The sequence below is a fragment of the Podarcis bocagei genome, assembly GCF_964188305.1.
Source record: "Podarcis bocagei genome assembly, chromosome: 1".
Taxonomy (NCBI): domain Eukaryota; kingdom Metazoa; phylum Chordata; class Lepidosauria; order Squamata; family Lacertidae; genus Podarcis; species Podarcis bocagei.
The window spans coordinates 10,033,500-10,054,644 of NC_138125.1; the positions used below are offsets into that span (position 1 = coordinate 10,033,500).

General features: G+C 43.8%; 1 protein-coding gene across 1 annotated transcript; it reads left to right on the forward strand.

Annotated features, from left to right (window-relative positions):
• The first annotated feature begins 5,313 nt into the window (after positions 1-5,313).
• SNAPC1 (small nuclear RNA activating complex polypeptide 1) lies at positions 5,314-20,935 on the forward strand. The gene is made up of 10 exons (XM_081193796.1): positions 5,314-5,486; positions 7,770-7,929; positions 8,032-8,172; positions 9,834-9,941; positions 12,947-13,105; positions 15,250-15,318; positions 16,111-16,173; positions 17,169-17,310; positions 19,434-19,538; positions 20,576-20,935. Exons 1-10 carry the CDS (start codon positions 5,356-5,358, stop codon positions 20,608-20,610), a joined length of 1,113 nt encoding a protein of 370 aa, XP_081049922.1. The 5' UTR covers positions 5,314-5,355; the 3' UTR covers positions 20,611-20,935.
• The last annotated feature ends 210 nt before the right edge of the window (positions 20,936-21,145 follow it).

Here is a 21,145-nt window from a genome sequence, read left to right on the forward strand (position 1 = left end):
CTTGGTGATTATTATTATTTTAAGAAAAGAAGAAAACACATTTTGTGCTATTGAATTTCAGTGTATGCATAATATAAGGGAATGCTATGCTCCAAGCAAACTAGTTCAGTGGTCTGTTGGTTTCTCCACCATGCCTGGCAATGTAGCCAGTTTTGGACATCTTCACACAAATCTCCCACACGTCAAACATAGCCTAGGAGTACAAGAAGTGTCCCTTAGAATTGGGGATACCTTTCTTTGCACATCAGAGCCCTGATTCAGTTTCAAGAAACAAGTGTCACATGCTTGTGTGCAACTCTGAATTTAACTATGCTATTTTAGCTTAAGTCTGCTTATACATAACTGACATTTTAAAGTGAATTCCTACGCACAACCAAATATAATGTATGCTATATTGTATGATGTCTTTCTGATGTTAGGCTAATTCTTTGCATCTGGAATAGCTACCTTAATTAGTTTCAAGTAACTGGCAACTTAAAAGAAAATGTATGTACAGATTGCTGTGCTGACCAGGTCTCATCTCATCCCTTTACAATTTTTATAAAGCACAACACACTATCTCATATTTAATACATTGTAAAATGTAACGTATTGTTCTTTAAGAAACCGCAATCTGCCTGCTGACAATGTTTTTTTGTATGTTTTAATCAGTTTCTTCTGTTCTTTCATTACTTCCCTTCCCAAATATACTATTGTCAGTCCATTAGAGAAGTTCAGTAGCAGAAATGAGAGCAAAGTTGCACTCTCTTCATATTGACTAAGGTTGCAAGTTAACTTAACTCTACAAGCCAGCTATTTATGGCAGTTCCAAATAGTTTTACATTCTTGGCAATGATAAGGCAGCCCTCCATCTGTGTGGATTGGGTGGTGTGTCGCCAAACCATTTCCTTAAACAGGTGCAAAGGAGAATGGGGCTTACTATACTCTGCTTTTAATAGCTTGAAAACCCATATGAAGGCAACACCCCGCTTTGATGATTCTGGAAAACCAGTATTCAGAGGTACACTATCACCAGCTATGGAGGTTCCACATGGCTGTTAACGACTGATAGACAAGTTCTCAGAGAACAGGTCTAGCCTCCTTTAAAGCAATATTCTGAGCCACAATGTTTACCTGCCCAAATTCCTTCATCTATTCTATGCAACTATTAAAAGTACATGTAGAGTTGCCATATTTTGAAGAGCAGAAAAGAGGACACTATGACGGCCATTCAAAGCAAATAAACGTGTCTCAAGCGCATGGCAACCCGACCTAAGTGCACTCTACTACACCTCTAAAACCGACCTCTGATAACCCACTATTATACTTACCCGGGATGGCGAGAGAGAGAACCGGTTCTCTTAAAAGCGCTTTTTTAAAAAATCCCCTCGCCTCCTACGCACCAGGTCGACCATACAAAACAATCCCTTAAGAAGGAGGCGTACGAGGAGGGAGACGCTCCCCAGATAGCTGCTCCCCATCCTTGTTGGCTGCCGTGGTGTGTGCTCTGCTGCGCCGGCTCCAGCTCAGAGCTGAGAGAGGATGCAGGAGGCGGATGCAAATGAGTCAAACGTCCCGGCCTCTCCCAGCCAATCGGGTCAGCCGGGCCACGCCCCCTATACGTGCGGTCCAGCACCCGAGACAGAGCCGCGGGCGTCTCCCGCCGCTCCCCTCCCTGCATCAGCGAAGAGGGTTCCTTGCTTGACTGCCCTCCTACGTGTGTTTTGGCATGTTGGACTCCGCCTGCATGCGATGGGATGGCAGAGAGGGGGATGCGGAGTCACCGCTTGGTGACCCTCCCTCAGGGCGCTCAGTCAGGATGCGTCCCCATCACTGAACGCAGCCCTGGGCATAGCGAGGGGGGCAGCTGCCCCTCCTAAATCAAGTAAATGAATAAAAATACTTAAGTAAAAGTAGAAATAATCAGAATAGTTGGAACTTATTTTAGTTTTAGGTTTTAAAAAAAGAAGATGAAAAAAGGCGTGTTCTTTGTAATTTCGCAAAATATACTTGCTAACCACATTAAAGGTACTCCCTGACGTCAATTTTTTTATTTAGCTTCCTAGTTTCCAAACACTGAGGATTTTTCTGAGCACTTGGGGAGCAAAAGAAAGTCATTTAAAACAACTGTTGTTGAGACATTTCGTCCGAATCTGCTAGACAGAGCCAGACAGAGGATGATGACAGGGGGGTGTCATCCCCCCCTAGGCACACCTTACATGGGAGCAAGCAAAGAGAGATTATGTAAAATGCAGGAAGAGGAGAGTGAAATCAAGTGGCTGTTATTGTTGGGCCCCTGTCCCTTTTGCCCCTAGGGACCAGCTCCCGTTCCTGTTTATGGAGGGAAAAATGTGTTAGCTAGTTTATTACAGAATCGACCCAAATAATTATTACACATGGATGATGGAGGGGAGGGGCAGAAAGGGCTGTGTCAATTCTCACGAACTGGAAACTGTGTGTCTAACTAATGTAGCCTTAATGAGTAATAGTATTTTTTTTATTTTTTGCAGACACATAATCCTGCTGATTCATTGTGACTAATAAAGATGGATGGGTCCCAGATTCAAACCCCCCCTTTATGAAACACTAGGGAGCTGCTGCCAGTCAGTGCCAGAAAATCTTGAGTAGATAGACCAGAGCAGATTATATTGAGCAGATTGACCCTGTCTAAGGCAGCTTCCTATGTTCACTGTTGAATTCAATAGGAGTCACTTCTCTTTTTAATGTATTTTTTATTAAATTTTCTGTTTTACAATTTCAAATAAACATTTTACATACTTGAAGATATCCAGTGACTTTCCTCCTTCTTTTTCCATGGTTCATTTTGCATATCTTACATCCCTGCATATTTTACAATAACTATTCCAATCGGTTTTCCACTATTACATCCATCAAAAATTATTTGCTCTGTTGAATTTATCTTAATGCTGCCAGCATTTTCAGCTGTACAGTTATTTTCCATATACTCAATAAACATTTTCCAATCTTCTTTAAACGTATGTTCTTCTTGCTCTCTTATTCTTTATGTTAAATCTGCAAGTTGTGCAAATTCTGTCAATTTAAGTTGCCAATCTTTAGTTGGGACCTCACTCACTTTCCATTTTTGGGCTAACAAAATGCAGGCTGCAGTTATTGCAGACATAAATAACCTTTTCTGACACCCGGGAATTTCAGTCTGGGTTATCCAGACTAGGGGTGGGGGGAGTAATTTAAAACATTTTGTTCAGTTCATTATATATAATTTCCTGATACTTTTTTTCCTTTTTACATGTCCACCACATGTGAAAGAATGTTCCCTCTACTTCTTTACACTTCCAGCACTTATCTGATTCTGTCTTGTAAATCTTAGCAAGCCTACTCGTAGTTAAATACCATCTATGAATCATTTTCAAATAGTTCTCTTTCAAAGCATAACATGCTGTAAATTTCAAGTTGCTTTTCCAAGGTTTCTCCCAGAGGCTGAAATCTATGTTGTGTCCTATATCTACTGCCCAGTGCATTATTGAGGCTTTAACTAACTCGTCTTTTGTTTCCCATTCTAATAACAGGTTATACATTTTAGACAAAAGTTTGTGTTTGTTTTGCAGGCGTTCTTTTTTGAATTGTGAGCTTTGGTCTGAAAAACCATTCAAGGATTTAGCAGGATTTACTTCTCAGTAGATACAGGATTGCACTATCCAAGAACTAAGTGCAAAGCAGTGTGTGATCAATGGATTTTACTTCCTAGTGTGTTCAGGACTGCAGGCTAATGGCACTATCCTATGTCTCAGAAGCAGGCTAATGGCACTATCCTATGTCTCTATCCTATGTATAGTTAAAGCCATGGTTTTCCCAGTAGTGATGTATGGAAGTGAGAGCTGGACCATAAAGAAGGCTGATCGCCAAAGAATTGATGCTTTTGAATTATGGTGTTGGAGGAGACTCTTGAGAATCCCATGGACTGCAAGAAGATCAAACCTCTCCATTCTTAAGGAAATTAGCCCTGAGTGCTCACTTCAGATCCTGAAGCTGAGGCTCCAATACTTTGGCCACCTCATGAGAAGAGAAGACTCCCTGGAAAAGACCCTGATGCTGGGAAAGATGGAGGGCACAAGGAGAAGGGGACGACAGAGGACGAGATGGTTGGACAGTGTTCTCCAAGCTACAAACATGAGTCTGACCAAACTGCGGGAGGCAGTGGAAGACAGGAGTGCCTGGTGTGATCTGGTCCATGGGGTCACGAAGAGTCGGACACGACTAAACAACAACAACATGTCTCAGAAGAGCCCTGTAAGAAGTAAGCTCTGCACGACTGCCATTCTATGCATACATGTCTGTATCCCATTCAACACAGCGAAGCTTACTTGCAAGTAAACCAGCACAGGATTACAGTGCCATCAAATCACATTTCCCATGGTAGTCCTTTACACAGAAAAGCAGCTTTTTTACTCTGTGTGCTCGACAGACATCTATTGATTTCGTTTTAGCAGAGGATTAAGTGTGGGTTTAACATGTTTGCATGCAGATCCAATGTTCAATTCGGTAGCTTTTTCGTGGGAGAGAAAAATACACTCAGACTGCAATCCTAACCATGTTAACTCACAAGTAAGTCCAGTTGAATTCAGTGGGGTAGTGAATTTAAAGGTAAGTGAGGTTAGGACTGCAGCCTAAATAAAGGAGATGGTTTACAAAGCGGTTTACAAAAAGCAAAAAACCAAGGAAATGAAGAAGAATTTACAACTGTACTTTAAAACGCAGACGTTTACAAAGTTTGCGTGAGTTGTTAATTTAAGTCTATTCTATTGTGGGTTTTAAAAAAAGTTTTCTGTATATTTAAATTATGGTTGTACGTTTTTCAGTGCTGACGTCATCCTTCATATATATATTTTTTGTAAAACCGCGTTGAGGTTTTCTCTGCAGTCAAGCGGCATGCAAATTTTGTGAAACAAAGAAATAAAGACACACAGGTTGATAAAACACCAAAAGCTCATTCGGCTAGTTATAGAGGAGGCTCTTTTATAAAAAAAACAAGCAACCTTATTTGCAACTGCTACTGCCAGCTCCCAACACCCTTTTAAACCATCGCCCAGAGGCGGGGCTAAGGAGCCTCAGACTCAACCAAAGAGCCGAAGTAGAAAGAGGCGGGTGTTCAGTGAAGGGGCGGAGCGAGCAGCTAAACCGTGGCTCTGATTGGCTGTAGTCGCCATCCTCCGCTTCCGCGAGCTCGACTCTTAAAAGGGCAACACGGACACAGCTAGCGCGTCTTCCTGGAGTTATTTCGAGAGCGGCAGCGGCGAGGTTAACCTTTTCCGTTCTCTCTCCGCGCCACAACAAGCGTGCAGCGCGCACGCGCAGTGGGGACGCCAGTGCTGAGAGGAGGCGGCGGCGAGGGTGACCATGGACGCCGCCTGGCCGGGCCTGAAGACGGACTGCGAGGCTCTGCTCAGCAGCTTCCAGCAGGCCGAGAGCGTCCGCTTCGAGGACTTCGCCTCGCTGTGGAGGGAGCTGCGCTTCCACACCATCTTCTAGTGAGCGGGGCCTCTGGGCATGGGCAGAGTGCCTGCACCCCTTGCCGCCCCTTCCAAGAAGTGGCTGGGCTGCAGCAATTGAGCTGAACGTCCTGCACTGCAGGCTGGGTGGGAAGGGAAGGAAGGTCAGGTTTGGTCAGCATTGCAAGGCGGGGTTGGGCTGGATGACCCTTGGGGGTCCCCTTCCAATCCTGCATTCGGGCGGTATCCACAGGGGCAGCGGATCCCAGTGCAGATCTTTCGACCCCGACCTTGCCCTTAATGTAGATCAGGGTTCCCCAAACTTTTTTTTAAAAAATAACTTTTTTATTCAAAATTAAAACAAAACATATTATCCAGAAACATATCACCCTTATTTCCCCTTCCTCTCCCTCCCCCCGCAGAACCCGCCCACCCCCACCCCCCCGACCTCCCTCAGTTCCAGTCTTTGATTTCTCTAAAAATGCTGTTTTCTGCATGTTACACAGTTGTATAGATCCTCAAACTATTTAGCTGATTATTATCAATAAAAAGTTTGTGAATGTTTATTCAAAACCAGCCCAGGAGTCCAGTTCGCTTTGTTGCATCTTCAAATACTTTGTAAAGGGTTCCCATTCATCTTTAAAGTCACAGTTATCCTTGTCCCGTAGTTTGTATGTCAGTTTTGCCAGTTCTGCAGAGTCCATCAATTTTTCTTGCCGTGATTCTTTAGTTGCAGTTCACTTTGGTCACTAACTGTGTTGTTTTTTTACTACAGTTCCCATCATCCTTGACTGCTGGTCCGGCAAGCTAGGGATGATGGGAGTTGTAGTCCAAAAAAAACAGCTGACGACTCAAGTTTGGAAATACAGTGGTACCTCGGGTTACATACGCTTCAGGTTACAGACTCCGCTAACCCAGAAATAGTGCCTCGGGTTAAGAACTTTGCTTCAGGATGAGAACAGAAATTGTGCAGCTGCAGCGGGAAGCCCCATTAGCTAAAGTGGTGCCTCAGGTTAAGAACAGTTTCGGGTTAAGAACAGACCTCCAGAACGAATTAAGTTCTTAACCTGCCTTTCCTGTGGTTCTCACTGTCCCTGACCAGGAGCCAGCCAGTGGTGTGCTGTTCAGATGCTGATGCTGTTGTTGTTGTTGTTGTTGTTGTTATATCTATTTATACCCCGTTTACAAAAAAGAGTAAAACAATGCATTCTGAAAAAAATTAACAAACCTACTTTGAAAACATACATTTTTAAAAACAAAACAAAACCCTAAAACGTTAACATTGTATTGCAGGATGTTGGACTAGATCAGGCATAGGCAAACCCAGCCCTCCAGATGTTTTGAGACTACAATTCCCATCATCCCTGACCACTGGTCCCGTTAGCTAGGGATGATGGGAGTTGTAGTCCCAAAACATCTGGAGGGCCAAGTTTGCCTATGCCTGGACTAGATGATGCTCGGGGGTCCCTTCCACCTCTACAGTTCTGTGATTCTCAAGTTTAGTGCTAAGAACAGCCTTTCTCAACGTTGGACTACAACTCCCATCTTCCCAGACTACCGGTCCTGATAGCTAGGGATGATGGGAGTTGTAGGCCAACCACATCTGGTGACCCAAGGTTGGGAAAGGCTGGGTTAGGAATGTCTGGCTGGGACCTGGGAGACCACATTCAAATCCCCACTGGGCCATGAAGTTCACCGGGGGTGACTGCCCCCCAGGCAAGCCAACCTCACAGGGCTGTTGTGGGGATTAAAGGAGGAGGGCGGGGAAAGGGAATCATGTATTCTACCTTGAACTCCTTGGAAAAAAAGGTAGGATGTAAAAGTATTATTAATATTATTATTATTATTGTTATTTACATTGTTATACCACCCTTCATCCATAGATCTCGGGGTGGCTGACAATATTGAAATACAAGGTAAAAACACAAAATACATTATAAAAACAGGAAAAAGAACAAAACAAACCACCCCCCAAGCAATGCTATGTTTTATTTCATTTATATCATTTTATTTTAGTTTTATTTGTTAGTTTTATTTATTTATTTCAACGCTTAACGATATAAAACCTCAAAGTGGCTTACAAAGAGATAAAACAGTTAAATAGAGAAAAATTCACCAGCCTACTTTAAAACGTACAAAATTTAAAAATACTAGAACGGATTAAAATGGTCTCAACTTTCTAAGCATCTGATTTTGGTCTAGGGCTTTTAGAACAAGGCTGGGCAACCTGCCTCTTCTGTCATCATTGATGTAGTATTTTCTTGACGTATAACTGGTGGGATTGACAAATGCCATGCTGTATCTTTTCTTTTTTCATCCTAGTGGTAAAATAAGGACTCCGGAGCAGATAAAGTTCACCAAGGAAGCTTTGGCGTTGGTGTGGCCGTACTTCTTTCCTCCCTACACCTTCCAGATCCGAGTTGGTGCCCTTTATCTTCTGTATGGATTGTACAATACACAGTTGTGCCAACCAAAGCAAAAGGTATAATTCCTGCTTGTGTTCGCTTATGGGCTTTTAATAGGTGCTTTTAGGTTGTGTTTTTCTGACTTGAATTTGAAGACGTGCCTGTCTTTGTTTCTTCAGATCAGGGTCGCGCTCAAAGACTGGGCTGAAGTCATGAAATTCCAACAGGAACTGTTAGATGCTCAGCATTACGACGCTGCCTATGTCTTCCGGAAGCTTCGGATGGACAGAGCATTCCATTTCACAGCAATGCCTAAATTTGTGAGTTAGTGGAGTGATATTAGCAAAATTGTTCAGGCATCATCCCCATGTACGTGGGTGTCACCTTCCAAGCCCCCCCCCCCCCCGTGCATAAGCAAAAATCGCATAAGTGGGGAGCACCCTCTAAAAAGCCTCTAAGCCAGCCTTTCTCAACCTGTGGGTCCCCAGATGTTGTTGAACTACAACTCCCATCACCTCTAGCTAGCAAGGCCAGAGCTCAGGGATGATGGGAGCTGTAGTCCAACAACATCTGGGGACCCACAGGTTGAGAACCGCTGCTCTAAGCCATGGGTAGGCAAACTAAGGCCCGGCGGCCGGATCCGGCTCATTCGCCTTCCAAATCCAGCGTGTGGACAGTCCGGGAATCAGCGTGTTTTTACATGAGTAGAATGTGTCCTTTTATTTAAAATGCACCTCTGGGTTATTTGTGGGGCATAGGAATTCGTTCATTCCCCCCCCCCCAATATAGTCCAGCCCCCCACAAGGTCTGAGGGACAGTGGACCAGCCCCCTGCTGACAAAGTTTGCAGACCCTTGCTGAAAGCGCCCATTTCCCCCCTGCTCTTCTGTTCTCCCTCCCTACAACTCCAACTAGAGTCGAAGCTCTGGAACTGGATTTAGGATGCAGCAGCGCTAGCTTATGGGTAGGCAAACTAAGGCCCAGGGGCCGGATCTGGCCCAATCGTCTTCTAAATCTGGTTCGCAGGCGGTCTGGGAATCAGCGTATTTTTATATGAGTAGAATGTGTCCTTTTATTTAAAATGCATCTCTGGGTTATTTATGGGGCCGGCCTGGTGTTTTTACATGAGTAGAATGTGTACTTTTATCTCTGTGTTATTTGTGGGGCACAGGAATTCGTTCTTTCCCCCGCACCCAAAAAAATATATATAGTCCGACCTCCCACAAAGACTGAGGGACAGAGGACCGGCCCCCTGCTGAAAAAGTTTGCTGACCCTTGCGCTAGCTGCTAGGCAGGGAGGCTGAGCGTCTACAAAGCCCCTCCTGTCCTTCTGGGTTTCTTCAGGGCTTCCTCTACAGTTTCTACAGTTATATAAAAAAATTACTGGTTTGGTTATACTATTAGAAATACATAGACAGATATTTATGAAATTATTGTAAGGTTTAATAAGTTAACTGTTTATATTTGGTCAACTTTTCTGCTGTACTGTATTGGAAGGAGAAAAACAATAATTTTCTTCATAACAATTTAAACAATTTATTTAACTAAAACAATAACATTATAGCATATGTATCAATAACTGATGTGGTCAAACTTTTTTTTAAAAAAAAACCTTAGACTGAGTTTTAGCACACATGAAAAACTTAAAACAAATCCTTATTTCCTGATGAATAGCCTTTGGACTATAATGTAAATTAAATAGAAAACTATAGAAAGATTTTTCCTCCAAAAGCATTTTATTTTAAAAAACCAATTTAAATAAAAAAAATCCAATTTAAATTTTAAAAAATCCATTTTTAAACTTTTTATTTTAAAAATATTTGATTTTTATCCACCCTGGGGTCAGGGCTTCCACTGACAGGGCGGTTACATGATTCCTGCCTAGGTTTCTTACCTTTTTGAAATCTCAGTGGCATTTCACTTTCGTTTGCTCATCCAGTTTTCCTTTCCACTTTTATCCTGACACAACCACCTCTTTCTAGCTTTCCTTTAGGACTAAGAAGAACATGCAGGAGAAGACGGAGACCAGGAGCGAGTTCAGGGATCCGGACGACCGAGTTGCAATGCTTAAGCCGGATGACTTCTTAGAGGTGGAGTACGCATCATGCTCTTAACGTTTCTGCCGTTTGTGCTGCAGCATCTCTCAGGTGGCCCTGCCTGCTGATTTAGCAATGTTGCCCTGTTCCAGGGGCCATTCTTGTCCCTTCATGTACAGACGGTGATGCCGCAACCACATGGAAGGTGTAACAAATTTAAATACCACCCGCAAACCCTCCTATGTGTTGGGGTTGCAAAGAATGACTTTTATTTGAATTGCATTTTTGATTAATACACACGCATGCTCAGGAACAGGAAGCGCAGCGCTTAGTTTTCCTGTTGGATCTCTCCGTCCTAGGGAAAATCCAATCTAGCATTTATTTTAAAAATCATTTTGTGTGTGTGTGTTCTGTGAATGTGATGCATACACCTCCTTCTCAATCTCATAATCATGGTTAGGCACATAGGGATATACAGAGGGCTGACGTGCCCCTCCTCATTTGTATGTCCTTCCATTCATTTCATATTTTACTTTAATATTATTGTAGCATCATAACTGTGCTTCAGCTAACCATGGTTGTCCTTGTAACTGAAGCCAACTGGGGTTTGAAGAACCCACTCGGATATACTGGAATGGATTGGAGATCATTGTTACATCTGCTCCAGGCTGCTGGTAATGGAGAATGCTGAGAAAAGCACCATTCATCATAGAATCATAGAATCCTAGAGTTGGAAGAGACCACAAGGGCCATCGAGTCCAACCCCCTGCCAAGCAGGAAACACCATCAGAGCACTCCTGACATATGGTTGTCAAGCCTCTGCTTAAAGACCTCCAAAGAAGGAGACTCCACCACACTCCTGGGCAGCAAATTCCACTGTCGAACAGCTCTTACTGTCAGGAAGTTCTTCCTAATGTTTAGGTGGAATCCTCTTTCTTGTAGTTTGGATCCATTGCTCCGTGTCCGCTTCTCTGGAGCAGCAGAAAACAACCTTTCTCCCTCTTCTATGTGACATCCTTTTATATATTTGAACATGGCTATCATATCACCCCTTAACCTCCTCCAGGCTAAACATGCCCAGCTCCCTTAGCCGTTCCTCATAAGGCATCGTTTCCAGGCCTTTGACCATTTTGGTTGCCCTCCTCTGGACACGTTCCAGTTTGTCAGTGTCCTTCTTGAACTGTGGTGCCCAGAACTGGACACAGTACTCCAGGTGAGGTCTGACCAGAGCAGAATACTAATACAGTATTCATTACAACTAATACAGTCGTACCTATTTCTCCCCTGCTCTCCCTCCCTACAACTCTCTCTCCAACTTGAGTCGGAGCTCTGGAAGTGGTTTTAGGATGCATTGCAAAGCAGTAGCTACTGCTGCTTCAATACCACATGCACTAGCTCATGGGTAGGCAGACTAAGGCCTGCGGGCCAGATCTGGTCCAATCGCCTTCTAAATCCGGCCTGCTGGCGGTCTGGGAATCAAGAGTATTTTTATATGAGTAGAATGTGTGCTTTTATCTTTGGGTTATTTGTGGGGCATAGGAATTCATTCTTTTCAAAATATAGTCTGGCCCCCACAAGGTCTGAGGGACAGTGGACCGGCTGCCTGCTGAAAAAGTTTGCTGACCCCTGCGCTAGCTGCTAGACGGGGAGGCTGAGCAGTCTAAACAAAGCCCCCCTGCCCTTCTGGGTTTCTTCAGGGCTTCCTCTGCCCTCAGTCCTCTTCAGGCTCCAGGGAGGGTCTCCTCGCGAGCCACAAGGACTCTCCAGCTCTCTCCCACCTTTTCCTGGTTTGCAGCTATCTCGGAAGTCGAACAGAATCCGTCCCAGAAGTCCGTTCAACTTCTGAAAATGTTCCAACAACCAAGGCACGGCTTCCGATTGGCTGCAGCCGCTTCCTGCAGCCAATCAGAACCCGTGGAAGCCGCATCGGATGTTCGGCTTCCAAAGAACATTCGCAAACTGGAACACTTACTTCTGGGTTTGCGGCATTCGGGAGCCAAAGCGTTCGAGTCGCAAGACATTCGGGATCCAAGGTATCCCTGTACTATTATTAGGAGGCAGTTTTTGCAAATTCCACCTTTCTCTCACGGCCCTCAATGCCACCTTCCCTACTCCCACTAAATGCTGTCCCAATAGTTTCCCCAACCCTTAGATCAGATTTGGGGATGGGGGTAGGGGCTGCAGAAGGAAGAGGGAATGATAGAAAATTGCCTCCCAGCGCCCCTTCCTGGAAGTCTCCACTGGATCAAAGAGCTTCTGTGAATGGTTACAATTGAGGGGAAAACTAATGGCTAAATTGTTTTGATCTGAAAGACAGTTAAATTGACCTTTTAATCTACTCCATGACCATACCTGATGGGTGCTTATTTTTAAATGTTTTATTACAAATAAAATTTAAATTTTATTTCCCCCCTCTGTTTTTTTTTGGGGGGGGGGTTATTGTGTTGCTTTTATTTTCATTATGTGTTTTGTGTTTTTTATATTGCGATTTTATCTTGTGAACTGCCCTGAGACCTGTGGGTATAGAGCTATATATAAATTTAATCAAGAATAGTAATAGCAATAATAATATTACTCATTTCATTTCTATACTGCTTTATATTTCTAAGAGAAATCTAAGAGAAAATCTCAATGTGGTTTAAAACACAGTAAACTATCAAATAAAACAATCCAGAATAAAACATGAGTGAAGAAAGTCTGATGATGATGATGATTTATTAAATTTATATACCACCCTATACCCAGAGGTTTCAGGGCAGCTCACAAAACAAAATAAAAATATAAAACCACAATATATATAATCAAAATAAAAACAACACCCCAATAACCCCCCCCCAAACTCCCACATTTAAAAAGTGCATAGAATGTAAATCAGATCAACCAAAGGCCTGGTTAAAAAGGAACGTTTGCCTGGAGCCTAAGGTGTATAGTGAAGGCGCTAGGCTAATTTCCCTGGGGGGAGAGCATTCTGTTGCAATCTTTCAAAGTCTTCAGTGGTTAAGTTTCACTTTGGCTTCCAAAGCTTTCCTGCCGGTCAATATATTTATTTACATTTTAAGGAAGCTAAGAACATTCACGACCACTACCAAAAGATGAAGTGCCTGATCTCTGAGGACCAGTCCCAGCCGGACAAGGCTCTTAATCTGATAAAAGACGACTTCATAGACAATTTCAAGAACATCATTTTGGAGCATCAAGAGTGGCAGAAGAACAAAGCGGTAGGTGGCTTCGTCTTTTGTCTGCTTGTGTGCTGTTGAAGCTTGTGTGGGTGATTGGAAAACCATTTCTCACTTTGCGGCTCCTGCTGCACTTTTAAAAATGTCCAGCCTATCCTAACCCAAAGCCTTAAGTAGTTTAGGGTCAAACGCAGGTCTGTACAGAACAGAGAGCTGAACTGAGGAGATTTGCCTTTTAGTTGTTGGCTTTTGCACATTATTTCCCTCTGTTTCTGTGGAATCCTGATGCACTGATGATGCAAGAGCAACGCAGATTGGAGGGCTCTCGCTGTGGAGTGCCAAACAGTATAAATTTCTGTTGTGTTTGGGTGGCATCTAATAATAATAATAATAATAATAATAATAATAATAATAATAATAATAATGATAAATTTTTATTTATACCCCGCCCTTCCCGGTTCAGAAAAACGGGCTCAGGGCAGCTAACAACAAATTTAAAACACTTAATTGATGCAACAAAAAACAGCATAAAATACAGTATAAAACATGAATAACAATAAATTCATAATTCAAAAATCAATTTGGGGGGGAAAAACCCATCCAATAAACATTAGATCTAGAAGCTAATGGGGACAATATAGGGGTGTGTGAATTGCACACTTGTTTGGATTGTTGCAGAGGCAATCTTTGTGCTGTGTCTTGTTGTGGGGAGCGAAGAACAGGTAGATCTAGAGAGCTCCACTTGGGCCTACAGCTGCCATTGCGGCACGATGCTGTGTAAACAGGACGGGAACAGCCTGTTTTCCAAGCAGATGAGAGAGCCAGTTCATTGGTCATATGTGAATAGCCAAGACACCTATGCAGAACAGATGAAGGGGTGTGTTCTGTCTGTATTAAATTTGATGCACAGTGCTCATTGCACACTTCCTCGGATCTCTAGGAGTACCTTGCTTTAACCCTTTGCCTCCCAAAGTGGGCAGTATTACCCCCTGGGGAGCAGCGGGGTCACCTAGGGGGGCACTAAGCATTGGGGGGGGGGGAACTTGTTGGAAATGTAAATGACTATCAGACTTTGAAAAGCTTGTATCACTGGAACAAGCTGATCAGTGCCGTTGAATTCATTAAACTAGTTCTATGAATGAATGAATGAATGAATGAATGAATGAATGAATGAATAAACTTACTTATACCCTACCCATCTGGCTGGGTTTCCCCAGCCACTCTGAGCGGCTCCCAACAGAATATTAAAAACACGATAAAACATCAAACATTAAAAACTTCCCTAAACAGGGTTGCCTTCAGATGTCTTCTCAAAGTCAGATACCGTATATACTCGAGTATAAGCCAACCCGAATATAAGCCGAGGCACCTAATTTTAGGACAAAAAACTGGGAAAACTTATTGACTCGAGTATAAGCCGGTTCACCACACCACAAACCTGGTGGCGGTGGCAGCAGCGGAGGAGTAAGAACAAGCATGCCGCTCGCATGTGCAGGCATAGGAACCTGGTTGGGAGAGGCACAGCACAGCTCCCTTGCGAGAGGCGGGCGGCGGTGGAGGGACAAGCAGCGAGAAAGGGCTCCTTTCTTGCCACTCATCCCTCCGCCGCTACCCCCTCACTTGAGTATAAGCCGAGGGAGGCCTTTTCAGCATAAAAAATATGCTGAAAAAGTCAGCTTATATTCAAGTATATACGGTAGTTGTTTATTTCTTTGACATCTGATGGGAGGGTGTTCCACAGGGCAGGTGCCACTACCGAGAAGGCCCTCTGCCTGGTTCCCTGTAACCTCACTTCTCGCAGCGAGGGAACCACCAGAAGGCCCTTGGCGCTGGATCTCAGTGTCCGGGCAGAACGATGGGGGTGCAGACGCTCCTTCAGGTATACTGGATTTTAATTGGGTTTTAATAAGTGTGCAATTAATTGTTACAGATTTGAATTTTCTTGTGCTGTTTGTAGAATTGTAGAGTTGGAAGGGACTTCTGGTCCAACCCTCCGCAATTCAGGGATTATTATCCTCAGTGGGTCGTGCAAACCGCTGTTCTGAATAACGCCTTTCATAGGGTAGGGTAGGGAAGGGAAGGGAGCACTTGATTCATGGAACCAAGGGGCCAGTGGAAGCCGCTGTTCTATACCAAGGCCTCCATATTTCAATCTTCATCCCTGTGGAATGTCTTGCCCTTTCCAGGAGCCGGCCTTGGCCACTGTGGGCGAAGAAGGGACGAATGAAAAGGAGGGTCCTTCGCAAGGGACAGAGGTAAGGAAATACCGTATTTTCCCATGTCTAAGACGCCCCCCGTGTATAAGACGACCCTTATTTTTTTTGAACCCAAAATTAAGAAAATGAAACCCTAAAATATAAGTGAAAATCTGGATGATTGGCAGCAGCAAGTCGTTGATCTTTTTTGGGGGGTGATCGCCCTCAAAGTTTCCATCATGAGATGCATGCAGTTTGCTGTGGTGCAGAAGCAAAGGCAGCGACTGGGGGGGCACCACACGCTCCCCCTTGGTTGCAGCTGCTGCTGCTGCTGTGGGGAAGCAGGCGCCCAAGCAGGATGCCAAGGAAGAGCCAGGGGAAGGCAGCGACCACTCTGCATCAGGCCATGCCATCGAGCAAACTGAGCTGAGGAAGGTGGTGAGCAGGCTGGAGGCAGGGTGGGAGTTTGGGAAGGGAAGAGGGAAAGAAGGGCAAGGAGAGGTAGCTGAGGCAGCTGTCAGCAGTGGCGGCGGCATCTGTTCTCGATCCGGTGGTTGAGCCAGTCGCCAGCCAGCAGCCCGGGGGTGGGGCGGGGAGAAAGGGGGGACAGCAGCAGGAGGGACCGCCTCAGCCCGCCCAAGCCAAAATCCCGGACATATGCTTAAATCTTTTTAAAATTTCCCCAGATGCCCATGTTCGGTGTTCAAGACGACCCCCAATTTTCGTCTTGTACACGGAAAATTACGGTCCTTATTGTGATACCTGGAATCTCAGGGCAAAAGAGTCAGGTGTAGGAACTGTGCCATTGTCTAGGCCTGGGCGAGGCAATGGTAAAAGTCTTTTCTTTTCCAGGGATTTGAAAGAGCCAGAGCGTTAGCCGACATCAAATCCAAATCTTACTCTGCAGTTGTTCAAGTAAGTGTGAAGGGAATATCAGGAAATTCTCCTCCATCGCAATAATGGGTTCTAAGTTGAAATATATGACTCTCCTTAGTACCTTCTTTACTTTTCTGTATGATGCAAAGTTATACATCTCTTACTACTCCTTGTTGTTCTGATTTATTTTATTGATGCATGTATTGAGGATATGTTAATGCAGTATAAGTTATAATATATATTAGTTGCCTATGACACGGAACAGACTGTGTTATTGAGTTAAAGATGAGATGAAAAAATGATCCAAGTTCTGGAATTTGAAAAGCTCACAGTCTTTCACAGGTTAGTCCTAAGAAGTACCAATTGTAGCTAGTTGGGTCCAACAGTTTTGCACAATATCATGCACTGATATTGAAATATGAGTGCACTGTTATATTAAAAAGTGATTTTTATTTTTTTAAAAAATCACCTATGTAAGTTAAGTGCATTGATCAGTGGCCAACTAGCAGCACTGGAAGATCAGAATTTAAAATGCAACAGGGAGAACTCAGTGACTGAGGGCAAGCTAGACTAGATATCTGCAATTGGATTTCTGACATCTTTTTCTGAAAAACAGCCATGGGGAGAAGGGGCAAATTTAATTAGGGTTGTGATGAGAGATTTAACAATTTTAACACTGCTCCCTTGAAGTACCAATAAGAGATCCATGATTTCATGCGACAGTGAAATTGCTGTTGTATAATACTAGTGGGTAATAGAATCCGGATTCCCCCCCCCCCTTTGTGTGTTATGAGTCCATGCTTACCCTGTGCCAAGGGGTTGAATTCCTAACTTTCCTTCATGATCATTCTGTTAATGAATATGGCATATGACAACATTACAGGGGGCAGAATTAAGCAGTGGCAAGATCCAAGCAGTTCATTTGATTGTCTCTCCCCCCTTCCCCATGCACACTACTAAAATTTTGTTTTCCTTCTTGCTTAATTTACTTTTCTGGCTTATTTCTCCCCCCCCCAAAACCCCAAATGTTTTAGGCTTCCAAATCAAGACGGCACCGCCAAGTTAAGCTGGAGTCTTCCGAATCAACAGATCGTGGGAAATCCAAATCGCCAAAGGCTAAGAAAGCCAGCAAAAGTTTGCAGCCGAGGAGGAAGAAAGAAACTCTGAAAAGCAGAGGTAGGGAAACACTTTTCCAAAACAGAAGTGTGTTTGTGTGTGTTGGGCAGGGGAGAGGGGGTTGTAATTCTCTGCTCTCACATAACACATGTTCACTCCTGAAATTGGTGCAGTTGCTATACAGGCCTCCATGAACAGCTCCTGGGAAGGGCCATCCTTTGATAAGAGCATCTTTGACTGGTTGCCATAGGGGAGGGGATGTGAGTGTCTTGTGTGTGTGCGCCTGCCGCTGTCTCCTTCAGCCCATTGTGCTTCTGATGATCTTGTGGATATTATGGGGTGGCCTACTGGCAGTCACCTTGAACAGGTTTTATCTAATTTTCAGGGAATTTTTTACTTAATTTTGTTGCCTTTTTATTATCTTTTATGCAAACCACTTACTTTTACTATGCTAAGCGTTATAACGCCTCCCCCACCCTCTCAAACTTTGCAAATGCTTATAAAAGTCCATGGCTCTGGGGTACAGCATATTTTGCACGCAAATAGTCTCGGGTTTAGTCTCTAGCTAGGGCTGGGAATGTCCCATCTGAAATCCCAGCGAACCACTGTGTAGTCAATACTGCGCTAGATGGGGCCCAGTGGCCTGAATCTATATGAGACAGCTTCCTACGTTCGTAAATATACAAATGGTTGGTCGAAGATACTTGCAGGGGGAAGAAAGAATCGTGTTCATCTTCCTCTTTAACAGAAGATCGGAAGAGAATTCAATCGGCTGCAGCCATGCAAGCTATTAGCAGAATATAGTGAGAGTATCCTGTATTATTTTTTTTAAAGCTGTTTTTAATTTTTAGAATTACAGTTTGATATTCCCGTATTATTGTAACTCAACCTCGTTCCACGCCCTCTTCATTAGCACACGACCTATGAAATACATTGCCCAACAACCGTTCTCGTTATGATTCCAGATCAGTTTGTATTTGTTCATACGAGTCCTCAAAGGAAGCCACCTTTCTCTACAGTCGTTTTTCCTATTGCTTTCCCCTTCCTGCCTTCTTTTGTTTCGCAAGTTTCTCTGGAGATGTCTTGGATCTGTCCATTTTGGTGCTGGCAGTGGCATCACTGAGACAAAAGGTTATTAGGCGCTGACCATCTTTTTGTTCCCCACAAAATACCATCAGTACAGAGATGCTCTGCAGAGTCTTTTGCATTATTAGGCTCCTTTTGTTAAAAACCCGCGTCCTGAAAGAGTTTAACCGCATCTGCAAAACTGACCGGCAAGGACATACTGTACTTTTCTGTGCATTGTTGTTGTTTAGTCGTTTAGTCGTGTCCGACTCTTCGTGACCCCATGGACCAGAGCACGCCAGGCACTCCTGTCTTCCACTGCCTCCCGCAGTTTGGTCAAACTCATGCTGGTAGCTTCGAGAACACTGTCCAACCATCTCGTCCTCTGTCGTCCCTTCTCCTTGTGCCCTCCATCTTTTCCAGCATCAGGGTCTTTTCCAGGGAGTCTTCTCTTCTCATGAGGTGGCCAAAGTATTGGAGCCTCAGCTTCAGGATCTGTCCTTCCAGTGAGCACTCAGGGCTGATATCCTTCAGAATGGAGAGGTTGGATCTTCTTGCAGTCCATGGGACTCTCAAGAGTCTCCTCCAGAACCATAATTCAAAAGCATCAATTCTTCGGCGTTTAGCCTTCTTTATGGTCCAGCTCTTACTTCCATACATCACTACTGGGAAAACCATAGCTTTAACTATATGGACCTTTGTCGGCAAGGTGATGTCTCTGCCATGGTAAAAAGTGGGGGTTGTGCATAGGGTGGACGTTTGACTGGTTGCTGCTGTGGCTGTCAGCAGCTATGTGCGTGCGTGTTATTGGTTGCTGCGTCAGTGAGTGGTGTTGATTGGCTGACACTCTGGCAGTTGGGCGGGTGATTGGCAGCTTCTGCTGGCGATGGGACAGACGGGAGGCGGAATTTTGGCAAACCCCCCCCAAACAAAGCTCAACAACCCTGGGAAATCCTCCTCAAAAAAAAAAGCTCAACATCCCCCCATTTTCTTAAATTTGAGTCCTGAAAAATAAGCAACGTCTTATACATGGGGGTGTCTTATAGACAGAAAAGTACGGTAGCTATGGATCTGAAATGGAAACCAGTTCCTTTTCAAGATTGGTGTTGCCTTTGCAGGGACGTTGCAGTTGACAGAGGAGCAGAGTGCTGGGAACCTGAGCATGCCTGTGATTGCAGAGGATGATGATGAAGAAGATGATACTGACCATCCTAGTGACGAAGGTACATTGGAGGGTGTCCTTGTTGTGCAAGCAAACTTCCCTCTTCTCTTTTTTTTAATTAGTTTTTTATTCATACTTTTCAAATTTATACATTTCATTAATTTTACAATCCATTTAACATTTAAAAATTTGTCTTCCTTCCCCCTCTTTCTGCAGTTCCTTAAATTTATTTTTCATATCTTCTGCATATCCGAATTCATTTACAGTGGTGCCCCACAAGACGAATGCCTCGCAAGACGGAAAACCCGCTAGACGAAAGAGTTTTCTGTTTTGGAGGTGCTTCGCAAAACGAATCTCCTATGGGCTTGCTTCGCAAGACGAAAATGTCTTGCGAGTTCCTGCGGGTTTTTCCCCCTCCCCCCTTTTTCTAAGCCGCTAAGCCGCTTATCAGCTGATCCGATAAGCCGCTAAAAGCCGCTAATAGCGCTAATCCGCTAATCCGTCAATGGGCTTGCTTCGCAAGACAAAAAAACCGCTAGACGAAGAGAATCATAGAACGGATTCTTTTCGTCTTGCGAGGCACCACTGTAATTTACTCATTTAATTATCTACCATAAATATCTACTCTACCAAAACTGCAGGTTATTACAATAATCCTGCCAATGTTTTTTCTGTTTACAATTTATCTGCAAATGTTCAATAAACCATTTCCATTCTTTTATAAAGTGTTTGTTATCTTGATTTCTTCTTCTGTCAAGTTTCGCCATTTCTGCTTATTTCATAAGTTTTTGTATCCATTCTTTCTTTACTGGGACTTCTACTTCTTTCCATTTTGGGGCAAGTAACATTCTTGTTGCTGTAGTAGCATGCATAAATAAATTTCTATACAATTTAGGTAGTTCTGTCCCTATAATTCCCAAATTATTCCACAACAATTCCTTGTTCTGGGAAGTCGTACAAATTAACCTTCCTCTTCTCACCATTTCTTCCTAAAAACTTTACTGAGAAATGTTTCTTGTTCAGGCTTGGCTTTCTTAAATCCTTTTCCTTTTGCGATTTCTTGGACGATGGCCACTTTTCCCTTCTCTTGTTTGCCAGACTTCATGCCCAGCAAGAGGAAGCGAGCTCGTTGAGAGGAGAATCCAAACGGTGTGAATTGGCTTTGCCTGAAGGGAACGTGCCTCCGGCTAGCGGACGAGGCTGTCCAAGTGGCCTGAAGACACGCTGCAAACTGCACACGCACCTGTTCTCATTTCAAGAAGGCAGGAAGAACCTCTACGGAAAGCTCAAAGTGAAGAAAACTTGTCCTGTGTCGTGCAATAGTTTGATGTGCTGAACAGGGGATTTCATGCCCCTGGGACTCACGAATGCTGAGAAACAGTTCTCAGGTTTAGCATTGTATATAAAATTATATTGTATTACTCATATCTTAAAATAAAGTTTTGGTTTTAAGAAAAACTCCCCACATTCATTAAATGAAAGAGTATAGATTAATAATATTACTTATGCCCTGGCCATCTGACTGGGTTGCCCCCAGATTTCAGCATAATTAAAAACACAACGAAACATCAAACATAAAAAACTTCCTGATAACAGGCTGCCTTCAGATGTCTTCGGGGAGTTGTGTGGTTGTTTATCTGTTTGACATCTGATGGGAGGGTGTTGCAC